We start from the raw sequence: 26,154 nt of genomic DNA, 5'->3' as shown, positions 1-26,154 counted from the left end.
TGTGTCAGACATTCACAAATATGCAGCCAACGGATAATTACAAAAGTACCAATTGGCAACATGAATTCTAACCTTGCCACTGCAGTTAGCTCTACTATTAATATGAATAAGGCATAGAGGCAGCAAACAATTTATAAACTTTTTTTAAAGTCACCCTTTAAGCTTGTTTAAAAAAAATCTGAATGCACAATTCTAGCATACTATATTAAAGCTTCTTATTATAAGCTCTATAAACTACTTAAGTGCTCAGAAGGACCACCAGTCTGAAAAGCCCAATAAAATTGTAACTGGTACTAAACGCTTGTTTTCAATTTTCCCTTTGAACATGTACAGTTATAGGTACAAAAGCCATATTCACAGTTTAATTATCTTTGACAGAAGTACCATGTTCATTTTTTTTTGCAGTTGTTCCTTAAAACCAGCTCTAATTTAATCATAATTCATGGCACTTGTTCTGTGTTGCAAATATTTATAAGATAATTAAGAATCGGTGCCATAGTCAAGACAGTTCAGCAAGAGCAGTAATTTCCAACAGCAACATTCAATACTATATTTCAAATATTTGTGCAAATAGCAGCAGGGCAGTTGTATCTGAGGCAAGCTCTTATTTGCAAAAAATGCATCCTTAATGCTGTAAACTTGGACTGTCAGCCTTAAGTCTTGCATTTTCCACAGCTTTAAAAAGTCAGTGGCAATAAATTCAAGTCTTAGCATGACTGTCTCATACACAGTGCAAATAATGTAGAGTTTTTCCATGTTCTGTGGCTGGATTGATTTTTGCATGTGCAACTTTAGTGGTCTATCCTTCTAGTTGAAGACAGTGCCCATTTGAAGAACCAGATGGTTCAGGAAGTTGGCGAGGAGAGGAAGCAAATTCATCACACTTTTCAAACCAGCACTAGATGTGCAAAGGCAGCAAAAACTCCGGCTATGATTACAACCAGAAAAGAGTAACTCTTCAGGAAGATCCAGGCGGTTAGTCACTTCGACTGGTCTCTAGAAAAATATGTGAGTATATGTTGGATTTTGATTAGACGTTCTTTCAAAGACATCATTGAGAGAACTGAGATCTGATACCTGGGATCTACAGGGAGGACAGCTAGAAGCCACCAACACCAAGCTGGTCCATTAGGTATTGCCTAAAATTAGAGAATGAATTGGATTACTGAATTAACAATTTAGCACAAGGTAAATTATATGCTGAATAATTTTTTAAAAAGACAAAAGCTAACTATGGAACAAAGTTTAGTCTAACATTAGTGGTCAAATAAAGTTATAATCCTCCTCTTCTGGTGCTTCAACCATGTTACTCTCTCCTCAAATCCCTTCTTTAGCTTCCTGTTTTATATCACATTTAATTCAAGACCCATACCCTCACCTTCAAGATTTACATAATCCTAGTCCCATGCACAACTGCTCTCATTCTTCCTACTCCCTCTTCTCAATTCTCTCTACTCTCTGCACCTTTACTTTGGCAGATAGGAAGATGGAGACCCTTCCAACCACCTCCCTCCTCTCCGCAAAATACCTTACTTCCATGAAACTTTCCACCCTTGTTTTTCCACCAATAAGCTTACTACACTTCCTCTTTTAACAGAACAATTGTCCTGTGTCTCACTGTTAGTGCAAAGACCCCTTTTAAACTTATAGCACTACACTAAGCAATAACTAGTGTTCCGCATTTTCAGTTTTCATTTGTAAAAGAAATTCTGGTAATTTTTTTATGTTTATTTTCCAAACATTAAAACGGGGATGAAATTGGGAAAAAATCAGGAACAAAAAAGTTTGTAATACACATTTTACTACAGTACAGCTGACTTTTTTTTTAAGTTATTTTTTGTCTGTCTCAGAGAGAGTAGTTTTTCCAGAAATCCTAGTTTATGTACAGTCACAATTTTCTCCAAAGTATCCTCCCTCACGTTGAGCCTCTTGCAATCTTGGAAGTAGTCCAACTTTGAAAATTAGCACTATCCATCATCAATAGACCAATAAATCCAGGGAATACACCCAAAGCTTGCCATACCACTCTGCTGAAGTTGGAAAGCGTGTCTTGATTGTTCCAAAAATCCAACACATCCAGTTTCACGTTGTCAGGGTTATGCATGTTCATGTAAGCATTTCAGATTTGAAATATCTTTAGTGGCAAATGGAAGAAACACTCTGGCATAACGGATGTAGTCTGTGCAAAGTTCACCTTGAGAAAAGTGGGTGACATTCCAAAAAGAATCTTTGGCACAAAAAGCTCTTCAGGGTCCAGATTACGGGCCACGATCAACTCCCATTTTTTGGGGAGTGTTGTGTTGAAGGTTTTGAACACTTTTTTGTTCTTGTGTTCCAAGGTTGGAAGGATTTCCAGAAACAGCTGGGTTCTCTTACTGTATGTTTCTCCTGCAGCTTTTCTGCTCAATTCAGCTGGATTTTGGTTGTCCAGATCCGGTAAACAGCTGTATTGGCTAATATGTTGGCAGTACTCAGAGAAAACTCCAGTGTTTTTTGTGTGTCACACCGACTCCCAGTTTTCAACAATGAACACTACCTTTGTATGCAGAATCTGCCGGTCATTTTGGTTATTTGCCAGTCTCTTCAGAGTTTCTGCTTTAGAACCAATAATCTCAAGATTATCTAGGTCTTCTAGGAGATGTATTAGCACGGTCCATGCGTTATTTACATGACAGGCAGCGAAGTACAAGCTCATCCACTGATGTGGCACAACAGGGGTACGGAATTGACAGTTGGCTCTGCACTCATCTCCCCCTCTGTAAAACAAAGCCTTCAACTTGTTTGCATTCTTGAAAACGTTCCTGAATCCAATAATGCAAGATTTCACGTCTTTCATTTCTTCTGTAACAGTAGCTGCTGACAGTGCAATGTTAATCAGGTGAACATGACAGGTAATATGTAGCAGCTTGGTTTCTGATAGAGTTTAATCTCTCGTGCAGATTTACCCACATAAGAAGCATAATCCGTGGTAGTTGTAGCCACATTTTCCCAAGTTAGTTGGTACATCTCAAACATGACATGTCTTCTTCCATATAGCTTGGCTAGGCAGCAATGACTGCAAATTATATCTAGATTTGATAGCGAGCACATTCCTGCAGCAGTGAGTGAGTTGGTGAATGCCTTTCATGCTCCTCCTTTCATGATCCTGGCAAAAGAATAAAGGACACACCAAGATATAGGATGTGCTCCATCGTCTGTGCCTGGTTACCACAGTTGCATACAGGTGTTTGCCTCGTTTTCCATTTAAAGAGGGTTTGTTGATATGATTTAATCTGCACCAGTCTTTCCAACTGGAATCAAACCCCAGAGGTTCCTCGGCAGGGTCAACAAGCAGCTGTTTATTCTGAGCAGTCAAAATGCTCCACGTGGCTCTCCATAGAGCCTCTGTGTTTAAATTGAGCTTAAGGGTCGAGGCAGTTCCACAGAAAGTTGCGGGATTTTAATTGTGTCTTTGGAGGGTTCTGCAAGTCATCATGCAATGGGATCTTCAGGTTTTCACTGACATGATTGAGAAAGTGAGATGTCTGGACAGCTCTTCTAATCTGTGGAGGCTGGATGTGCGATAGGACCAGAAGCCAGTCAACTGGAGTCAATTTGAGCGTCCCTGACAAGCGTCCGACTATGCACATGGCGTTTTTGAGTTGAGTATCAAGGATTTTAGTGTGACTGCTGTGAGACCAAACTGATGCACAATATTCAGGCACAGAATATACCAAAGGCAATTGCTGCAGTTTGTAAGGTCCATGCACTGGAGCCCCATGATATTACGGCCAATTTCCTGATAACCACAACACAATATCTGACCTTCTTCTTGAGGTATTTCTGAAAGGCTGAACTCCAGTCCAGCGTAATGCCAAGATACTTTGGATTAGCCTCATGGCTAATGCTCTCTGCAGAACTGTACATCGGGTTTAGCATTAGCCAGTTTATTCTTCAGAAGGAAAGCGATCACCATCGCTTTTTTCGGGTTAGGCCTAAATTTCCAGCGTTGGAAATAATCAGCAAATATGCTAAGATCTCGGGTTAGGGAGCATCTGATGGTATGGAGGCTCATGCACTGAACAGCCAAGGCAATGTCATTTGCATGCATGAATTGCCTCGACTCTATTGCAGGTTATCCATGGTGTATAGATTAAAAAGTATTGGGGCCAGGACAGAGCCCTGAGGTATGCCAGAATTAAGAATTTTTAACATGTCAGTTATTGCTGCATTGACAAAACAGGTGTCAGAGGGGATGACTGTCACATCAAACACAAAACAAAGTGGGTTTATTTGCTTTGAAATTGAACTAAAACAAAAAGGCCAAGAATTGGACGGTCCAGAGCATCAGACTCATCAAAAATCAGACTAGATACCACATTTCCATCAATTTGTTAGATACTAAAGCATCACCATTTTCTTTCAGATACTTACGAGGCAGGTTGTCTGCACTAGGAAGTGTTTTTGCTGGTGGACAGTACGGTCGCACAAAGTCACCAACAGGGCCCTCTGCAATTAGCAGCAGTTGTCTGACTAAACAAAGAGCACGCACAAAGTAACTGACACAATCATGCTGTGTCCTCTCTTTCATTATAGCCCTAGTGAAAGCTCCTGATATGGACTGTTTATTCCAAAACCCACTTTCTTCTTCAAGCTTCTTGTATCGCTTGCTTTCAACGTGCTCCTTTATTCTCTCAGCACGAGCAGTGACCTCACTGCTGCAATACCTGCAGCGCGATGCATCCTCTTCATTCCAGTCTTTACTTTTCTTGAAAACTTTTAAGCACTGATTTCTTATTGGTATTCAGACAGTTTTCCCTTTTCCCCCCATGTTTACTTTCTCTTTATCTGTGGAGGATTGACTGGCTAAATTCAGCGTCGCACTAAACCGACAGAAAGAAATAGGAGGCAGCATTTCCTTGTGAGCCAGTCATAGCGCAATATTAACTTGATTTTCCGACCTCTACCATGTGTGTTGTGTATGTTTTACACTGTGGAATTGCTTCAAATCTCTGAGCTGCAGGACACAACAATCGCACAAAGCATTAGAATTTAACAAAAATAAGTACCCCCAAAAAATAATTAATGAATAAGTGGGTGTAAATCAGTAGAAAACCAAAACTCCTTTAATATTTAAAACAAAACAAAAAAACACCACCACACAATTTATCGGTGAAAAATCAGAAAAAACTGAAAACACGGAACACACAATAAGCAAGAACACTGGAGTTCCCAAAGGATTAAAATCTGATATAATCACTAACTGTTGGTATCTGCAATATTATCAGAGTATTTATATAGCGCTTCACATGCTAAGTATTATTTACTTCTAGCTGAAAGTTATTGTATATCAAGTAGTCAAAATTAGTCTTGCAGAAGCTTTGGCTGAAAAGCATGAGTACTAATATAAATATAGCCATCAGTGTTTGAAGAATATCTGCAGATTGGGTGTCCTTGTCTTCAGAATAAACTACCACCAATATAAAAGTAACATAGGAGAAACTTGAAACGAAAAGAAACAATTTAACATCCTTAGCTAAATGAAGCTCTTCTTTAAATGGACAGTTTTCAGCTACGCTCAGGCCTGACTTCTGTCTGCAGTTCAATTTGTGCTTGCAAAAGATAAGCCTGTACTTCCTGCACCTACAAGATTTGTACCCACAATGAGGTAATTATGTAGCTACTAAGGGCTTTGGAGATCCACACTGCTGCAATCAATGCAGTGGGTGTCGATTTAGCGGGTATAGTGAGGGCCCATAAATCAACAGCAGAGTACTCTCTAGTTGACTCCGGTACTCCAGCTCCCCCAGAAGAGTAAGGTAAGTTGACCAGAGAGCGTCTCCTGTTGACACAGCGCAGTGAAGACACAGGGGTAAGTCTACCTAAGCTACGTCGACTCCAGCTACGTTATTCATGCAGCTGGCGTAGCGTAACTTAGGTTGATTTACCCCGGTAGTGAAGACAAGCCCTACGACTGCTACTATCCAGTGTGCCCACAAGGATGAGACTGGAACACTTGATATTTAGGGGCAAAATTAAAAGTTCACCAATGAACTGGGTTAGGTACAATATAAGACAAATCTATTTGACCAATAGTGTTAAGAAGCTATTTAAAATAAAGATGATCATGTTTGTTTTTTGCTAACTTTGTAGATAAAAATATCTACAAAGAAGCACTACCCTGCCCTGCCTAGAATGTCAATGAGGGATTCATGCAAAGCAACTGCAGCACAAAAAGAGGGGCAGAATGACCTCCTGTTGCTGCTTATAGAATGGATATAACTAGTGGAAATGGAAGATGGTACTGCATCCTCCACACAGCAGATCCCTGTAAAAACTGCTATGTTTAAAAGTGCAGGTTTTTTTAAAAAGTAATAAATGAATAACTGATGCCAAAATCTTCACTCACCTGTAGGTTTTCCTCTCTCTCTGGCATTGGCCCAAAGTGCTGAAGGATCTGGCTGCGAAATTTGTTCCTCAAGCTTTGGAACCAGCCACAAGCCTGATTGTATACTATGTCATGAAGCTCTCTCAGTTTCTTCAGCTCTTCTTCATCTGCAACCTATGATAGAACACTAGAGTAAGCTTAAATACACAACAAAGAATGAGATAATCAGTTTAACATACATTCCATTTCAACTGTTAGTAACAATCATTAAGCCTCGGCATTCATCCTAGCCTTGAGGGGCAATGGCAGAAAGGAGAAGAAAAAACCTTGTCGTACCGAAATCCCTCACTTCAGACCAAATACCTCTCATAAAATAGCAACATGACAAGAATTATGTAAGACACAATTGTATTTAAGTAGGTCATATTTAGAGTCCTGCTTTAAAATCATTCTGCATATTTAATTTACATTTGATGGGCCCACCTTTTTTATTATATTCTTTACTACAGTCACAACATTTAGATCAAGTTCTAATTCCGATGCAGCTAAACTCTAGAAATCAGTACTTTGGCATGTTTTATAGTTATGGTGGATAGCCAATACATATTTTTTTCTAATTTAAATAAGGTGTGGTGGGTTTTTTGGACACCTATTAGCTATGTACCAGTTCAAAAGTATTTTTTACTTCATAAAAGTTGATAGTATTGATTTGGCAAAAAAAGTGCAATTCTAAGATAAATCTGACATCTCAAAAGGTCTAGAAAATCTTAGCTATTTTTATTTTTCTTTAATATAGGAGAACCATGTCTCCCAGTAACTGCTGTATAATCCCAAACATTTGAAGCCGAGTCTTTATGAACAAATGGTATAGCAAACTAAGAGTGCTGGTTAAGAGGAGTGTTACTGCTCAGAAAGAGTTCTAGATACCTTAATATCTTCCAAATATTCGATGTCTGCAGTACAATAGCCATCTTTCATCCCTCTTTGTAAAACTCTAAATCTCTTTCCACCAACTGTGTCAACAACAGACCTCCCATCAGGTAGGAAATGAATATTCCTAATTTGCAGCATACAACCATAATCTGCAAAACTAGAACCAGAAGCATTGTCAGCAATGCTAAATTCACAATTTTCAAGCATTTTTGAAATCCAAATGCGGGGAGAGGGTAGAACCATGGAGAACTCTTAGCTCATAAGAGCACAAGAATGGATGCTTACTTGTTTTGAGGGTCACTGACACACATCCCAAATTGTTTAGTCCCGGTTTCCATACTTCTGCGAATCATCAGTCGGTATCTTGGCTCAAACACATGAAGAGGGCAAGGCACAGTGGGGTATGCCATAGTGCAAACAAATACTGGAACATTCTTGGTCAAGCTAAAGACAAAACCAAAATAGATTAAATACACATTTGAAATCTAACCACAAGACTGTGCCAAGCCATAATAAACAACAGCAAAAGTGTTGCAATACATTTATTTTGCCAAAGGTGATCTAAAAAAAAATATATATAAAGTAGTAGTGCTGGGTGTCTGTTGATTTTCATTATACCTGAATTCATAAAATGTCCCTGGCAGGGTGAACATTTATTGCTCTTTAAACATTTAAGTGTATTGTGGACAGTAGTTTATTCTGATCAAATATTTATAGCCAGAAAAAAAATTCAGTAGTTTGTAGCATATAAACTACCATTGAAAGAACACTTATTCTGTGAGATGCACCAATCTGTGAAAGTTTTACCAAAGTGAGAGGATAGTTTCTATAGTTGCAGTTACTGTAAGCCATCAGTGCAATACAAGGTAAAATTTGCTACACAACTACATGGCTCAAGTAGTAGCAGCTAACTGAGGGAATGAAATGGATTTGGTCAAATATTTTTTCCAACCTGTTTGTTTTTTTTTTAAATCAATGTTTTTATTTTTGCTAGAAGCAGACACAAACAGTTAGCATTAAAAGTTACCCTATATCTTGCACTACACCTCTGCCTTTCAGAGTACACAAATGGTCATTTGAATGTTAGTGTTTTGCTCTGCACTGTAAGTTGCCTAAGTGGTAGTTTCTCACCAGTATTTTCTGACAGACAGATGGCTCTAAATATTAAAAGGAACAACTTGAAAGTCACTTTATTCGAATGTTTTGTACTTAAAGATAACCCCTAAGATTACAACTGAAAGATTAGAGAAAGTACTCATTTTTGAACTTTGTTTATTTTGTGCAGTTTTATCGATCACGCAACTCTGAGGGAAACTCAGAAGTATGCTCTTCCCCAGGCTTTGCATGAGGATATTTACATATAACAGTAGCAAAGCTGAAACTGAATAGACAGCAATGTAGGCACAGAGAAGGAAGAGAGATGGGCCTGATCATGTTAGGTGGTGCTAATCATGAGCTCACCTAAGAGACCCTTATAAAAATGTTTTATTTTTAATTTCATGCCATACTAACTAAAATAGGACATTCATTAATTTTCTGAAGTTAGTAAATTTAAATACTAAGTTAACAGATTTTCCAATATTTAATGTTCCTTCACAAAACTATGAAATGCCATCATTAGAATCATTAACAAATGATACAAATATTTCTACCCTGACAGTAACTGGATTTCTTCAAGCTGTGTCCCCCTATGGGTGGCTCCACTTGAGGTGCTCACACTCCTTCAATCAGAGATTTTCAGCAGCAGCACTAATTCAGTCCACATGTTCCCTAGCTATTCTCAAGCCCTGTACAGAGCACATATAGAGCTGTGGATAGACCTTGGTTCCTTCTCCACTGCAAAGCCTAAGGAGACGAGGCTCTGAAGCAAAGTGGAAGGAGGGAAGGTAGTGGAGCAACCATAGGGACACACATCTTGAAAAAGGTCCAGTTACTAAACAAGGTAAGTAACCTTTCTTTCTTATCTGAGAAGCTTCCCCACTATGGTGTTCAATTTGAGGTGGCTCCCGAGCAGTATCCTTTGAGTTCCAAAGTTCCCATCTCCTGCAATCTAAGACTGATAGTAAAATTGCAGAGCCTGTGACAGTATCTATTCAAGAAGCACCAAGTATGGTAGAGTGTCCTGAGACAGAATGAACCAAAGCCCACAAAGCAATCTTGCAAATCTCCGTCCATTAGCAGAACAACAGATGTAGACTTATATCTGGAAGGTAGGTATAGTATATTACAAGCTGTATAGCAAGAGAGGATCCAGTCAGAAAGCAATTTAGAAAGTCTTTGCATGGACACTAGCACTCCTTTAGCTGTGTCCACAATAGAAACAGATAGTCTCAGAGGCTCAAAAAAGTCTAATCCTGCCCAAATAATAGGTCAGTAGCCTCTTAACATCCAAGTTATAAAGGGCAACTTCTTGACTAGACAAATGGAGTTTAGGATAGGAAACTGGGAGGTGAACTGTCTAGTTTATGTGAAAGTCTGAGCTAACTCTGGGCAAGAAACATGGGTGTGGTCAAAGGGATGTCTTTTCTTTTAAAAAGAGAAAATATGGAGGGTCAGCCATCAAAGCTCTTGGCTTGCCAACTCTTTGGGCCTAAAAAGGCTGTTTTAATGGAGAGATTTAGAAACAAGCAGGTAGCTAGCAGTTCAAAGGGAGGCTCCATCAGAAAGTTAAGAACAAAGTTTAAGTCCCAGGTGGGAATGGGGTATCTGACATTTGGGAAAGATTAGATAATCCTTTGATGTAGCAAAATTGCAAGGTGAGCAAATACCGCGAAGCCCTCCACCAGAGAATGAAGTGCTGTGATGGCTACTACAAGAGCTTTAATTGAACCCAAAGTAAGATTTCCTTTCTTCAGAGCAAGAAGATATTCCTGAATCTCAGATAGTGGAGTCAGCAAGAGATTGGTACACCAGTCAGTACACCAGTGGTAAAATCTTTTCTATTTCTGAAGGCAAGTCTTTCTGGTAGAATCTTTCCTACTATTCAGCAGGACTTCATATCCTTCTCCTTAGGAGTGCGCTAACCCTGAGAGCCATCTAGATACCAAGCCTTGAGCCACAGTGTTCAGTATGGGGTGAAGAACATTCCTCAAGCCCTGAGTGAGAAGACTGGACATTGATGGAAGGCTGATGGAGGAGAGGCAAAGGTAGTAAGGAAACTACACTAGATTTGGCCAGGTTGGTGCAATGACAACGACCATGGCCTTGTCCGGTCTCTGTCTTGGGCAGAATTGTTCTAGAAGGAACTGAGGGCGGTCCATCTGTTGCAGCCCTATATATCCTCAGTACAGGGCACGAGAATAACTGGGGCACATATGCAGACTGAATGAACACTGCTGCCAAAAATCTCTGATCAAAGGTACATGCACATCTCAAGTGGAACACCCATAGACACTATTTTACAATGCTACTGTGCAAAAATACAGTAATTTTGCTTTCAAATTTCCTTGGATAAAAAAAAAATACACATGGTAGGCTTACTCCGAGAGTTCAGCAGTTTCTTCATCATGAATTCTTTTTCTCTCAGATAATTCATCTGCCAGATATTTCACCACTAATTCTTCCAGTAGTACTGTGACACTGTATTTCCTAATTGCCAAATACTAAAATAAAATAAATTATATATTTACCATAAACCATTTCTTATACAACATTAACACAAAATTCAGAGCTACTTTTAATTAAAAAGTACTATAAACAGATATGGGACTATAAAATCTGTCCTAACAAAACAGTATTAAAGAGACAGTAAACTTAAGACATTCCCGCAGTCTTAGTTGTAACCTCTAAAATTATTGTAACGGAAAGAGAATGAATTCTCTACTTTTTTCAGTTTATTTGGTACATTTGACAAGACGTGTGTCTAATCAGTGTCAATATTTCCTCTGCCTAGTCAATTTCCCCAGCCTTTCCACAGCCACAAGAGAGGAAAAAATACAAAGAAAAATGTGATAGAAAAATTACATGAGTAGGCAGGAGAACTCTGATTGACGAGGTATCAAAGTTGCTCATGTTTTAATTCTGTAGCATGAGTCAATCATGTGTTCATGTTTCAGTGGCCACATAAAGTACCATCAATACGTAATCGATTGGGTTTTTGGATTCTGGACGCATCCAAGCTTTCAGTGGACTCAAGTCATCTGGGTTTTGTGTGATGGTGTATGAAGTTCCTTCTACTACAGTTTAATAGGTCTTCTGAATATTTACCTCTTTTAAGCTCTCTTTACATAGGGGACACTGCGGGGCATGGTCTAAACAGCGTTCTAAACAATTCTTGCAGAAGGTATGTCCACAAGGGGTTGTCACTGGCTCAAAAAATAACCTGAAATTTTTTTTAAAACAAGTCAGTCAACAATTGATACAGTGATTCTAACATATTTTAAATAAATGTTAAAGAAGTCTAGCTATACTATAAGAAAATAGACAAGTTAAATGAAAATTAGAAATACAAGATTTGTGCTAGAACTTTTTTTGAATGTGTATTTTCCATTTTCTCAACACTGCACAACCTAATGTATTCTGCGCTTCATAGTTAATTTGATCACATTTCTAGGTTCAAATATTTAATGTCTAAAAGTATATTAATATAAATAAGTTACACAAACACAGACAGTGCTTCCTTAAAGCATTAACTTAATGTGATATGACAATGGTCATGATAAACCGTATACTTTAACCAACATCATCTGCACACATAATAACTACTTCTGATTTTTAATACTTTAGAACATATGGTGTATATTTATACGACATACCAGAAAGATTTGCAGTTCTTAAGAAGCCTATCAAATAATCTACTAAAAGAGGAGGTGAGATTTTCAAAGAAAATACATGTGTAAATCCCCTATACTGCTTTGAGAATCTCAACCAATACCTTAACCCAAAGGCTAAATTTAGGTGCAAGTGTTAAACAGTATTTGTCAGTTTATCCACCAAAACAAAATGACTTCTAGATAAAAAAAGCGTACTCTAGTTTTAAGACATTTTCTCTTTCTTGTGTTGTTGACATTTAAGAATAGAATACCATTTTTAACTCAATTATCAGTTTGTGTCACACCTATAAAATTAAATACAAATATTCTGTCCTTACCAATACTCATCTACCAAGGGTACGTCGACACAGCAATGACAGCCATGGGTTAATGGGACTCGAATCAGCTGACTGGTGTCTACATTGCATTTTAACCCTAATTTAAGGATTTTCTGACCCACGGTCGAACCTAGGGCTCTGGGATTCACACTGCAGTGCACAGACAAATCAGAGTAACCCTATCCCAGAGGGCCTAGCCTCCTTTGGTGGCTGTCTCAGTAGAAATGACTGCAGTTTGGGAAAAATTTATACTGAACTACCATCTAATCTGAAAATTGGGCTCTCCGCCTATAGGCTGTGTCACATTGGTAGGAAAATGCCCATGTGCACATGTTCTGAAGATAATTAGGACATCAGTCTCCAGGACTGTCAAAGTATTAAAAATGAAATTTTGCAATTCTTAATTTTTAAAATGGAATGCTCAATGAAGGTGTTTTTATTCAGTTTTTTATTTTTCTGTTTTGAAGTTTGATATAAAATGTAGGTATCAGAGGAAAAACACACCCACAGACACACCCACCCCAGCCCAGCTGCTGCCAGTGAAGTGAATCCCTAGGGCTTGATGTGTAGTGTGCTCCAGCACACCCCAGGGATCTGTTATCCCTGCACCCACCACACCCCGGGCAGGAGGGGGCTCCCACTCAATACCCTCATAGTGCATGTTGCCCTGAACCCTCTACACACACAACCCCAAGGAGGGCAGGAGAGCCAGGAGCAAGGAACAAAGAGCCAAGTAGGACCAAGTGTTTACATATATGCTGCTACACATATGTAGCTCCTGGCTTAGCACAGCCAGGGGAGGGATGATCCATGGGAGGGATGACTCCCACCGATCAGCTGTGCTCCCTGCCCTGGGCAAGCTCTTCACAACAGCGAGGAGGAGCTGAAGCCACTGCCGCAGGAGGCATCATGGAGGTTTTGGGGCTGGCTCCCACCTCACCGTCCTGACAGCACACACTGCCTGAACACTCCTGCACATGAAGCTCCAGAAAGGGGAGGTTTGGAGGCGAGGAAGAGGGCAGAGAGCAGGGCAGGGATCAAGCGACTACACTGCAGGGAGGGGGAGCACCTGGGCTGTTGGGTCGGGGGGGGGGGGGGGATCATCCTTCCCTAGCCATGTTGAGCCAGGAGCTCTGCAGCTCCCTTTCCCTGCAGGGCAGCTGCTTAGACCCTGCTCTGCTCTCTGGCCCTTGCTCCTGGGCCCCTCTGGGGCTGTGTGTGCAAGGGAAGGCAGTGTATACCAAAATCTGGCTCTGCTATTGTGACCAGGAAGCAGCTCTTTTTGCAAAAAGCTTCTTCTGACCACTCTCCATAAAAAACCGTATAGGCTCTCTGACAATGTGCTTGCAAACTAGTGTTCTGCAGACAATGGGTTAACACTGACCTGAGTTGCTGCCCTCTGTGAAGGGAGGTGTGGCAACAGATTGCACCACAGACTGTCAGCATAGAGAGGACAAAGGAAGTTTTCCCCAAGGAACTCTTGGGAGCATCTGGAAGACTTCTGGGATTGAGTCAAGCCAGGGACACGTGCACACAAGAAAGCAACAGGGCTCAGACCCTAGGTCCCAGCTTAACATGGGCTCAGACTCTTTAGCAATGCAGAGTCCTGGGACCCTAGGTTCGACCTCTAGTTTAGTACAATTGGTGTGTGGATGCAAAGAGGGTTAGATTTGAGCCTAGGCTTGCACTGCTGTGTAGACATAGCCACTAGTCTGCAACTCTAATATGGGTAACAGCAAAGGCCCAAGAAGTCTAGGTACTCCTTATGTCTATGCTGCAACCTAAGCCCAGGATTCGAACTCAGGCTCAAGTCTAATCCCCCTCCTATTATCTACATGAACATCACACTAACCAAGGGCTCAGACCAAGGGTCCCAGGACCCCACAGTGGTGGAGGATCCAAGACAGAGTCAAACTGGGACCCAGGGTTCAAGCCCTATTGCTCTGCAATATAGACACAGCTCCACTGGATTTGTCCTCCGGAAATCTACCAGAAGTATTCCACAATCCCACGGACCAACTTTCTTTGTCCTCTGGAGAATCCAGTTTGATGGAAGTCGTCATCTAGCATAACCTCATGCCCATTGTAGGCCACTGAACCTCACCCACCCACCAAACCTCACCCACCCACCATTCTCAAATAAAACAGACAATAAGGCAAGTCATAACCTCTTTACCTCAGTTTACACATAAAAGGTATCTGCCCACATCTATAATGCAGATATCATATGGAAGATACTATACAAATAGTAAATATTACCTCATACACAGAGAGCACTCAAAATCTGCCACATCGATTAAGTGCTGTGGAACTGTTCCACAAACCAGTGAAAATGCAGTATCCCTTTTTGTGGTTTCTAAGAAAAACAAGAGAAGATACTGTTTGAAGACAAAACAAATCAAAATAAGTATGTTTAATCTTGACATTAAGTGGCTATTTACCTCCTTGTTTTTTATGTTTGCTTCTTCCATCTTCACACATGATTGCATCCTGTTCTGAAAGGGAAAGCTTCCTTTTTAAGAGAGCACTTTTTTCCTGACCAGAAAGCAAAGGTTCAGAAGAAACCCTTTTTAATCCATCTCCTTTAGCAAGCTTTTCTGTGGAGTTAAGAGCATGGGCAGATTGTACACGATTTAGGCTTCGTCTGAAAGACTCCACTGTTATCTCGGACACGTCTAAATTCTACAGAAATAAAATGAACAAAGTTAATAGTACTTATTCTCATTTTCAAATTGAGGCTAATCATTTATGACAGCTGAACATGAATAAGTTGAAGCCAAATTCAGATAAACTTCTCCACTGCACAGCCAGACTCAATGATTAACTTATGGAATTTGGCAGGTCAAGAAAGCACCTGCTGAAATAAAAAAAGGGATTAAAAACCTCAGTTTCCCTCAAAGGGGAAAATAATTTGGGAAAAGAAATTTAGAATTATTGTTATCTGGAAAATAAATCTATAACAATACCCTTTTTATTTTGGAGCTATTAGCATTAAACCTTAAATAATGAAAAAGTTCACTAGATTGTGTCTTATGAACTGTCAAAAAATTAAGATACTTTCTAGCTGATTCATGAAATCCAACAGAAAAGTCTACAACTAGCAGAAAGAAAGGTGTAGCAGCATATTATGTCTGGAGCTTAATATGAAGCTTAATAAAAGTTTGATAAATAGCTTAAGTTCTGATGCCCTGAGTTTGTCTATTAACTAAGGGACAAAAATATATATAATACTACATGGTTTTCCTTACTTACCTGCTCTGGACAAAGCTGTAGATTACAGCCAGACTCCTCCATTTCAGAACCAAGTGTAAAAGGCTTATTTCGAATATGAGGTGAAGTCCAAGTAGATTCCTTCAGACTCTCTCTCACATTTTCTGGTGACAGCAAATCATACAATGTCTATAAGATAAACATCTTAACATTAAGATTAGGGGGAAAAAAGATTCAGCTATAACTTTAGTTAATATAACTACATAACCACCATGAAGAAGCTTACTTTATATCAAAATTTCTTGTTTTAAATATACCCTTTATCTTATTCTCTACCTTATGATCAGCTGTAGCACAAGTTCAGTTCAGTAGTTCTTCTCCTAATTAAAGGTTTATATCCTTATCTTTATACACAAGTTAAGCTCTTAAATTCCCCCCCTTACAGGAAGTGATGATAATCTTCTCCCAACTCTTATTTAGGTGAGGTGTAACTAAACAAGATGCAGTTCTGTAAAAATGTTAATCTGTATTGTGCAAACTTGATAGTGCAGATATTTGTTTCCATAGAATGAAAAGATTCAAGTGTTTGATTTCTTACTCAAATTTGTTTGACATCTACTGGAAAGTGTGAAAATCTGATGCCTGTTTTACTTGAAAACTGTACCAACTATAATTGTAACTGGGTTAAGTATATATACTCTCCCCTAACCCAACTTAAAAAAATAAAAATAAAAAAAGATTTTTCTGGAATACATGGGCACAAGAACCCTTATTGCATCCAAGCATATTAGGACCCTCTACTCTACACAGAAAATTAGATATGTGAAAATAAAGTCATCCAAATTTTTAGCTGAACATCTTCTTACAAATACAGACATGATGAGCATAAATACATTGAAGACTGAGATTCTAGGGTAAAGTGGGCCACCTAAGAGAAAGAGCAGCAAAGTTTATAAATACCACGTTACCTTTTCCACTTCTAGCTTTGCTGGAACAAAATCCTCATCAAGGGATAAGCACTGTAGGAACAGTTGTAAGGCATCACCTACAAACCCAGCATCATGCAGCACCTTTGCTTTCCTGAAGTAAATCTAAAGATATAGAAGTAACATTTGATATTTTCATACTTTCATTAAAGAGACTATATATTAATATTCGGACACACTATGGCATTGCATGTCTTTTCCATCTCACATGGAGGTGAGAATTAGAGATGTTGTGATAGGGAAGAAAATATGCCTCTTCTGCAGATCTTAGAAGGTCCACAGAAAGGAGGAACATACCACGTTCTCTAGTCTCTGTCCTCCACACAGCTACAGTAGAACCCCAGAGTTACGACTCGGGAATAGAGATTGTTCGTAACTCTGAAATGTTCATAACTCTGAACAAAACGTTATGGTCGTTCTTTCAAAAGTTTACAACTTAACATCGATTTAACACACCTTTTAAACTTTACTATGCAGAAGAAAAATGCTGCTTTCAACCATCTTAATTTAAATGAAACAAGCAGAGTTCCCTTATCCTGTGAAATCTTTTTTTTTTTTTTTTAAGTATTTACATTTAACACAGTACTGTACTTGCTTTTTTTTCCTTCTCTGATTGCATACTTCTGGTTCCAAATGCGGTATGTGGTTGATTGATCAGTTCATAACTCTGAGGTTCTACTGTATTTCAAGGTCTGCAGGAGCAGCATTCCCCTATTCAGGAGGTCCACAGGAAGGGGAGACTGGGTAAGATGGCAGTTTTGTAGAGTACACTCTCCTACTTACTTTTGAGGACTGCAGAAAAAGGTAAAATCCCTATACTAAGACTTGAAAAATGCGTTGCCATGTGCCGCTTCCCACCCCACAAGCCTTTGAGTGGAAAAATTCTCTGATCTGGATATGATGGCAAAATAGGACAAACATAGGGATGGATTTTAAGTGATAAGTTTAATAAAGTTACAGCTTAACACAGAGGAGGGGTGCTACCTGCCCTGTCACCTATATTCGTACATACCAGGCATTTTAAATGGGTCCAGTGTGGGAGCTACAGTGATTTTACTATACAACCCATAACTTGGAGTAGACACTCCACAGCCTACCCCTAGAACTCAGCTCTTCTGAGTCCTATCACCCTAATCCTACCCACAAGGGGGACAGAAGATATTAAGGGGGGGGGGGTGCTGCCCCATGAAGATCTCCCCTTATATCATAAACACAAGGCCCATTAGTAAAATCCCAGGTCTTTCAATTCTGGGAACCATTCCTTTCAACCCCAGTGGAAACTGACTGCCAAGTTGCGACAAATTAATATCATTACCAAGTACTTTCGCTATTTACTCAACCCACACCTATTTAACTGCACTACCCAGGCCTTGGCCAATTTGGCTTCTATAGGAAGAAAAATTCCTTCTTGATGCCAAAACAGGCAGCTGGTCAGACTTGCAGCATCTGCAAAATAGCATCAAAGCTACCAGTACAGGATAGGGAGGAACTGGAACAGAGCAAAAAGAGGCTCCACATGGCCTGGGCTAGACTTTAAAATTAATGAATGGTCCCTCACTCTCCCTTATCAGCTACCTTTTCCATTGACAAAGTCTTCCCAGTGATGACAATTCTCCCACTGCCAAAGCCCTCTGTTCTAACCTAGAGAAAAAGCTAGATACTTACTATTTTTTAAAAATTGAAAACTCATGTCTCCAGCAATCATGTAGTATGCAGTATTAAGTTTATTTGAGCTCACGCTCCAAACACAAAAGTTAAAAACATTTGACATTTGACTTTAATCAACTAATTTTGTTCGTGAGCACTAGATAGCTAGATCTCAGAAGTCAAACTAGATTCTTTCCCCTTTCAGATTTTTTTTTGCTATGGAAAGATGAAGAAACAGGACTTTCTGAATCCTGATGTACACATTTAGTGTGTCAATTCAGAAACATCTTGTCAATCCACTATAATTTTTTCTAACTAACAATATTGAGGCCAATGACTTTTTATAATAATTTAGGTAAGTGGGCCAAAACCAAGTTGATAAAAAGGAAATTCAGTGCAGCTTTACCTATGGAGCAACTGCCATAATTCCAAAATAATTGGCTGTGATAGTTTCCCTATGTCAAGGTTCCTTCCCCACTCTGAACGCTAGGGTACAGATGTGGGGACCTGCATGAAAAACCTCCTAAGATTCTCTTTACCAGCTTAGGTCAAAACTTCCCGAAGGTACAAAATATTCCACCCTTTGTCCTTGGATTGGCCGCTACCACCACCAAACAAATACTGGTTACTGGGGAAGAGCTGTTTGGACACGTCTTTCCCCCCAAAATACTTCCCAAAACCTTGCACCCCACTTTCTGGGCAAGGTTTGGTAAAAAGCCTCACCAATTTGCCTAGGTGACTACAGACCCAGACCCTTGGATCTGAGAACAATGAAAAAGCATTCAGTTTTCAGTTTGATGGGGATAAGAGCTTGGGGGAAATGTAGTTTTATTTATGTAACAATGAAAATAAGTCTCTCTACTTCAAAATTAGGAATGAAGAGACATGTGTTCTAAGAATGATATAAAAATCTGAAGTTTTTAGTCCTGGCTGACAACAGTATGCATCTCCCCTTACAGGACTACTCCAAGTATTATTTAATGTTTAAATGCTTTAATGAGAAAAAATGTTATGCAAGTGCTTATACTTTCACATTAAGTGCAGAACTCTAAAGTGAGACATTTGCAGATATAATTCAATTTTCATTCAAATCTCCACACTAAGTTACCTACTGCATATACAGACAGCACATTTTCCCAGAAAGATCCTGCCTTTAAGTGATTACAGCTACCTGCACCACATCCGGAGTCATCCACAATTCCCAAGCAATGAATTTAAGCTGAGTTAAATTTGTAAATATTTACATTTTCAAGTGTTTTCCCTTAAGTGAACAATAATCTCTTAAAAAAAAAAAAAAGGAAAGCCTGGAAATTCTTAACTAAGGTAACATTTAAAATTAGATAGCATGAAAATACATATTGGAGAATCAAAAATCTTTCACCCTACGTAATTATCACACCTCACATGTGAGCTGAAGGCATTGCTGGTCTTTCATGAAGTTTTTGATAAATTTAAGACAAGAAATCTTAATTTTTTTAATTCACAAGACAAATTCAATTACACCAATAGCTGTTGAACATTTTCCCCCTACAGGAACTGAAAGACATACTGAAGAAACACCAACATAAAAAAAAATATCATACTTCCATCTGAAAAAAACAAGAACAAAAAATGCTGCTTTTGTTACAGCCACCAAAGAATACAGAAAAGCACTTTGTTTTTAGTTTGTTTACGTTGTGCATTTGATTCCATTTTGTGTAGTCAATTTCATTATTTCTTTTGTATAGTCATTTTTCCTCTTTTTGCAAGTCTTTTATATAGCAGGAGAGAGAAAAAACATTTAAAAAACAGGATACTGTGCCTATAAGGCCACAAAAACTGCCAGGGGGCCTCAGGGGCAAGGGTAACACTAGATACTACAGGTTTCAGGGTAACAGCCATGTTCGTCTGTATTCGCAAAAAGAAAAGGAGTATTTGTGGCACCTTAGAGACTAACCAATTTATTTGAGCATAAGCTTTCGTGAGCTACAGCTCACTTCATTGGATGCATACTGTGGAAAGTTTAGAAGATCTTATTATACACACACAAAGCATGAAAAAAACACCTCCTCCCACCCCACTCTCCTGCTGGTAATAGCTTGTCTAAAGTGATCACTCTCCTTACAATGCTGATATGTATGATGAATGTATGATAATTAAGGTGGGCCATTTCCAGCACAAATTTTCTTTGTTAGGCCTGTCCTGTAGTAGGTGACTTCTGGGAACTCTTCTGGCTCTATCAATCTGTTTCTTCACTTCCGCAGGTGGGTATTGTAGTTGTAAGAATGCTTGATAGAGATCTTGTAGGTCTGTCTCTGTCTGAGGGGTTGGAGCAAATGTCACGGCTAACCTGGTGGCTGAACTTTATGACTTTGTCTTTACCCATAACTATTTTACATTTGGGGACAATTTATACCTTCAGATCAGCGGCACTGCTATGGGTACCTGCAAGACCCCACAGTATGCCAACATTTTTATGGCTGATTTAGAACAATGCTTCCTCAGCTGTCATCCCCTAACGCCCCTACTCTACTTGCGCTATATTGATGACATCATCATCTGGACCCATGGAAAAGAAGCCCTTGAGGAATTCTACCATGATTTCAACAATTTCCATCCCACCATCAACCTCAGCCTGGTCCAGTCCACACAAGAGATCCACTTCCTGAACACTACAGTGCTAATTAACGATGGTCACATAAACACCACCCTATACTGGAAACCTACTGACCGCTATTCCTACCTACATGCCTCCAGCTTTCACCCTGACCACACCACACGATCCATCGTCTACAGCCAAGTTCTGCGATACAACCGCATTTGCTCCAACCCCTCAGACAGAGACAGACACCTACAAGATCTCTATCAAGCATTCTTACAACTACAATACCCAAATGCGGAAGTGAAGAAACAGATTGATAGAGCCAGAAGAGTTCCCAGAAGTCACCTACTACAGGACAGGCCTAACAAAGAAAATAACAGAACGCCACTAGCAGTCACCTTCAGCCCCCAACTAAAACCCCTCCAACGCATTATTAAGGATCTACAACCTATCCTGAAGGATGACCCAACACTCCCACAAATCTTGAGAGACAGGTCAGTCCTTGCCTACAGACAGCCCCCCCAACCTGAAGTAAATACTCACCAGCAACCACATACCACACAACAGAACCACTAACCCAGGAACCTATCCTTGCAATAAAGCCCGTTGTCAACTGTGCCCACATATCTATTCAGGGGACACCATCACAGGGCCTAATAACATCAGCCACACTATCAGAGGCTCATTCACCTGCACATCCACCAATGTGATATATGCCATCATGTGCCAGCAATGCCACTCTGCCATGTACATTGGTCAAACTGGACAGTCTCTACGTAAAAGAGTAAAATGGACACAAATCAGATGTCAAGAATTATAACATTCATAAACCAGTCGGAGAACACTTCAGTCTCTCTGGTCACGCCATTACAGACATGAAAGTCGCTATTTTACAACAAAAAAACTTCAAATCCAGACTCCAGCGAGAACTGCTGAATTGGAATTCATTTGCAAATTGGATACAATTAACTTAGGCTTGAATAGAGACTGGGAGTGGCTTAGTCATTATGCAAGGTAGCCTATTTCCCCTTGTTTTTTCCTACCCCCCGCCCCGCACCCAGACGTTCTTGTTAAACCCTGGATTTGTGCTGGAAATGGCCCACCTTGATTATCATACACATTGTAAGGAGAGTGGTCACTTTAGATAAGCTATTACCAGCAGGAGAGTGGGGTGGGAGGAGGTATTTTTTTCATGCTTTGTGTGTATATAATAAGATCTTCTACACTTTCCACAGTATGCATCCGATGAAGTGAGCTGTAGCTCACGAAAGCTTATGCTCAAATAAATTGGTTAGTCTCTAAGGTGCCACAAATACTCCTTTTCTTTTTACTAGAAACTACAGTAGTTTATGGACATGATTAGATTTCCAGTTAACGGTGTCCCTCTTTTTAGCTCCACTATGGAGATTTTTTGCAAGGCTTCACCATTCTCAATCAAACTGCTCTGTCAGAAATCCAAGCAAAGCTAACAAACCATAAGGACCCCGTCCTTTCCAAAATTCTTCCAACCCATGTATTGCCTTGCCCACCCCCTTCTCTTTCACCCCACCACAGTCACGTAAATATGCCAAGACCAAATTTTAAACAAATCCAGACTTCATAGAATATCAGGGTTGGAAGGGACCCCTGAAGGTCATCTAGTCCAACCCCCTGCTCGAACCAGGACCAATTCCCAGTTAAATCATCCCAGCCAGGGCTTTGTCAAGCCTGACCTTAAAAACCTCTAAGGAAGGAGATTCTACCACCTCCCTAGGTAACGCATTCCAGTGTTTCACCACCCTCTTAGTGAAAAAGTTTTTCCTAATATCCAATCTAAACCTCCCCCACTGCAACTTGAGACCATTACTCCTCGTTCTGTCATCTGCTACCATTGAGAACAGTCTAGAGCCATCCTCTTTGGAACCCCCTTTCAGGTAGTTGAAAGCAGCTATCAAATCCCCCCTCATTCTTCTCTTCTGCAGGCTAAACAATCCCAGCTCCCTCAGCCTCTCCTCATAAGTCATGTGTTCTAGACCCCTAATCATTTTTGTTGCCCTTCGCTGGACTCTCTCCAATTTATCCACATCCTTCTTGTAGTGTGGGGCCCAAAACTGGACACAGTACTCCAGATGAGGCCTCACCAGTGTCGAATAGAGGGGAACGATCACGTCCCTCGATCTGCTCGCTATGCCCCTACTTATACATCCCAAAATGCCATTGGCCTTCTTGGCAACAAGGGCACACTGCTGACTCATATCCAGCTTCTCGTCCACTGTCACCCCTAGGTCCTTTTCCACAGAACTGCTGCCTAGCCATTCGGTCCCTAGTCTGTAGCGGTGCATTGGATTCTTCCATCCTAAATGCAGAACCCTGCACTTATCCTTATTGAACCTCATCAGATTTCTTTTGGCCCAATCCTCCAATTTGTCTAGGTCCTTCTGTATCCTATCCCTCCCCTCCAGCGTATCTACCACTCCTCCCAGTTTAGTATCATCCGCAAATTTGCTGAGAGTGCAATCCACACCATCCTCCAGATCATTTATGAAGATATTGAACAAAACCGGCCCCAGGACCGACCCCTGGGGCACTCCACTTGATACCAGCTGCCAACTAGACATGGAGCCATTGATCACTACCTGTTGAGCCCGACAATCTAGCCAGCTTTCTACCCACCTTATAGTGCATTCATCCAGCCCATACTTCCTTAACTTGCTGACAAGAATACTGTGGGAGACCGTGTCAAAAGCTTTGCTAAAGTCAAGAAACAATACATCCACTGCTTTCCCTTCATCCACAGAACCAGTAATCTCATCATAAAAGGCAATTAGATTAGTCAGGCATGACCTTCCCTTGGTGAATCCATGCTGGCTGTTCCTGATCACTTTCCTCTCATGCAAGTGCATCAGGATTGATTCTTTGAGGACCTGCTCCATGATTTTTCCAGGGACTGAGGTGAGGCTGACTGGCCTGTAGTTCCCTGGATCCTCCTTCCTCCCTTTTTTAAAGATTGGTACTACATTAGCCTTTTTCCAGTCATCCGGGACTTCCCCCGTTCACCACGAGTTTTCAAAGATAATGGCCAATGGCTCTGCAATCACAGCTGCCAATTCCTTCAGCACTCTCGGATGCAACTCGTCTGGCCCCATGGACTTGTGCACGTCCAGCTTTTCTAAATAGTCCCTAACCACCTCTATCTCCACAGAGGGAGATAAGCTGTTTTAGAATCAAAACTGCAACAACAAAATCATGAGCAAGATGTTTCAGAAGTGAAAACCACCTCAACTTCTGACTGTCTTGCCTCCCAAATGCCTCATCCAAGTTTTTTTTTTTTTTTTTTTTTTTTTTTTTAAGAAAGACAGCATAAAGCAGAAGTCTGACATTTCAGGCAGCTTAGTTAGGTTTTGCCAGACTACAGGGCATGTCAAAACCGAGCCTGTAACAGCAAGTTAGTTTCAAACTTATAAAATAGTGTTGTCTATTTATATTTAGCAATAACAAAATGGTAATAGAATTTCTCTGGTTTGAAAGCAAACATCTTTAGTCTTGTCTGGGAGTTCCCAAACATTTTACTAAGATGACTCATCAACTGCATTTTGTCTTTTCATGACCCACCATTACATATAGCACTCACAGTGCAGGCACCACAACCCTAATCCCAACCTGGTGCAGAGGTAAGGGGGAACTGGGGACCAAGCCTGCCACATACTCATCTCGAAAGAGTAGCAGCAGCTCCTGTCCATGACAGAAGAGTAGCTGGGCCAAACCTGACTGAGTGATACTGCAACCTGGTGCATGGGTTTGCAGAACCCCTAAGGTTTGGCCTGGCCATTCCTGTAATGGACAGAGGGGTGGTCAGAGTAATCTTAAGTGGCACTGAGGTCCCAACAACCATGCACCAGGTCACAACACCCAGCCCTGAGGGATGGAAGCCACCACAGTGGGATCAGAGAGAGAGAGATAGGCTTGCTCTCCAACACCCTCCTGCCCCACAAGCTCCTCTCAAGGCCTCAAGAAATTTAGGTTTGCCTAAGCCAGGGCTCAGTGATGAGTTAAATAGCGCGGGATGTGGCAACCCACCTAGAACCTTCCTGTGACTCACTGGTGGATTGGAACTAATCCTCCCCCCGGTCTATTTAACATAAAAGAACAAAAAAAATCCATAATTTTTTAATATTCGCTTAGCATCAAGGTACTTCACTGACAAAAAAAGATGGATAAGAGGTTCCCTCCACCCTGAAGAGTTTAGAATCAAAATTGATAAAAGTGTAAACAAGGATGCAGAAAAGCAATATTTTGCACATCTCATCGACTCACAGATTTAAGGGTGGGGTTGGTTTTTTTTAAATCAACCATTTAGACAACATTGATTTGAAAGTTTAAATAAGTAAGAGTAACCAGGTCAGCCAACTTATTTTGATGCCATTTGAACATAATTTAGCATTAATTATATTGTGGACAAATTCAGATTTTAAAAAAACACACAGATTGTAAGCCAACTTACCTCTGGCCAATTTGACATTTTAGAGATGATAAAATTTAGTTCTTCTATGGCTGTTTTAAACTCTTGGAGGCCAGCATATGATTCAGCTCTGTAAACTCTTAACATCAAGTCACTGGGATCTAAAAACAAGACATTTTTAGTTAAATACATATACATGTTTTGACTTAATTAAAAAAGTTACACATACCTATAAGATGACAAGACCCACAAGCATACGAGATTTTTTTTTTTTAAAAATGCAATGCTTCCCTAAATTGAACGTACTTAAAAACAATGTTTGCATCAAATGATTTGCAAAATATTTGGTACCTCCCTTAAATCTTAAGGATAGCAAATTCTAATGTACTTACACAATCTTAGATTAAAAAAAGTAGATAAAACTACTTATTAGTTACAAAAATGAACAAAAAGGTAACATTTGAAACCTACTTAAGATGCCCAAACAAATAAATTTTCTAATATACTTAACGTGGACAGTCTAAGTATCTGCAAGTTAGTTTTGCATTCACATGTACATTACATTTTGTTTAGACTTTTTTTTTTTAATTTCTCACCTCTGCACTGAGAAAAGCAAAATCATTTTAATTCAAAGCACTTACGCCTCTTAGAAGAGGTCTAATTTACTTTCACCTTTTCTGCTGTAACAAGTAAGTTAACATTTCACTCTGCCTAGGCCAGGAAGTTAGACTGATCAATTTTACTGTAATTCTCAAGCACTACTGTGTGTCAGGATTCAAAGCGTTATAGAGAAACAGTCTCAAGGAATAGGAGACTATAAAAAAAACACAATCATTGGTAGGGGCTTGGCAACAGGTAGAGTACCTGAAATTACTTAACTTTTTGTTTTTTATTGACTAGATT

At 40.0% G+C, this 26,154-nt stretch overlaps 1 protein-coding gene across 2 annotated transcripts in view; it reads right to left on the bottom strand.

The window, feature by feature from the left end:
• The window catches only part of LONRF1 (LON peptidase N-terminal domain and ring finger 1), a 30,945-nt gene continuing 4,791 nt past the window's right edge, over positions 1-26,154 (bottom strand). Inside the window, exons 2-13 of one of the 2 annotated variants that reach the window (XM_084626420.1) lie at positions 25,294-25,412; positions 16,568-16,690; positions 15,642-15,788; positions 14,831-15,071; positions 14,649-14,745; positions 11,507-11,621; positions 10,781-10,902; positions 7,586-7,744; positions 7,295-7,457; positions 6,389-6,541; positions 1,078-1,139; positions 1-996 (exon numbers count right to left, since the gene is read on the bottom strand). In XM_084626420.1, the coding sequence (XP_084482546.1) occupies positions 981-996; positions 1,078-1,139; positions 6,389-6,541; positions 7,295-7,457; positions 7,586-7,744; positions 10,781-10,902; positions 11,507-11,621; positions 14,649-14,745; positions 14,831-15,071; positions 15,642-15,788; positions 16,568-16,690; positions 25,294-25,412 (1,517 nt within the window). In that variant the 3' untranslated portion in view covers positions 1-980. Of the gene's footprint in view, positions 1,140-6,388; positions 6,542-7,294; positions 7,458-7,585; positions 7,745-10,780; positions 10,903-11,506; positions 11,622-14,648; positions 14,746-14,830; positions 15,072-15,641; positions 15,789-16,567; positions 16,691-25,293; positions 25,413-26,154 lie in introns of both variants that reach the window. The other variant, XM_084626419.1, reaches the window with a different exon arrangement.

This window comes from Lepidochelys olivacea (genome assembly GCF_965140295.1).
Source record: "Lepidochelys olivacea isolate rLepOli2 genome assembly, chromosome: 4".
NCBI classification, from domain to species: Eukaryota; Metazoa; Chordata; order Testudines; family Cheloniidae; genus Lepidochelys; species Lepidochelys olivacea.
The sequence above is the reverse complement of the archived record's forward strand: the minus strand, read 5'-3'. Positions and strand labels throughout refer to the sequence as shown.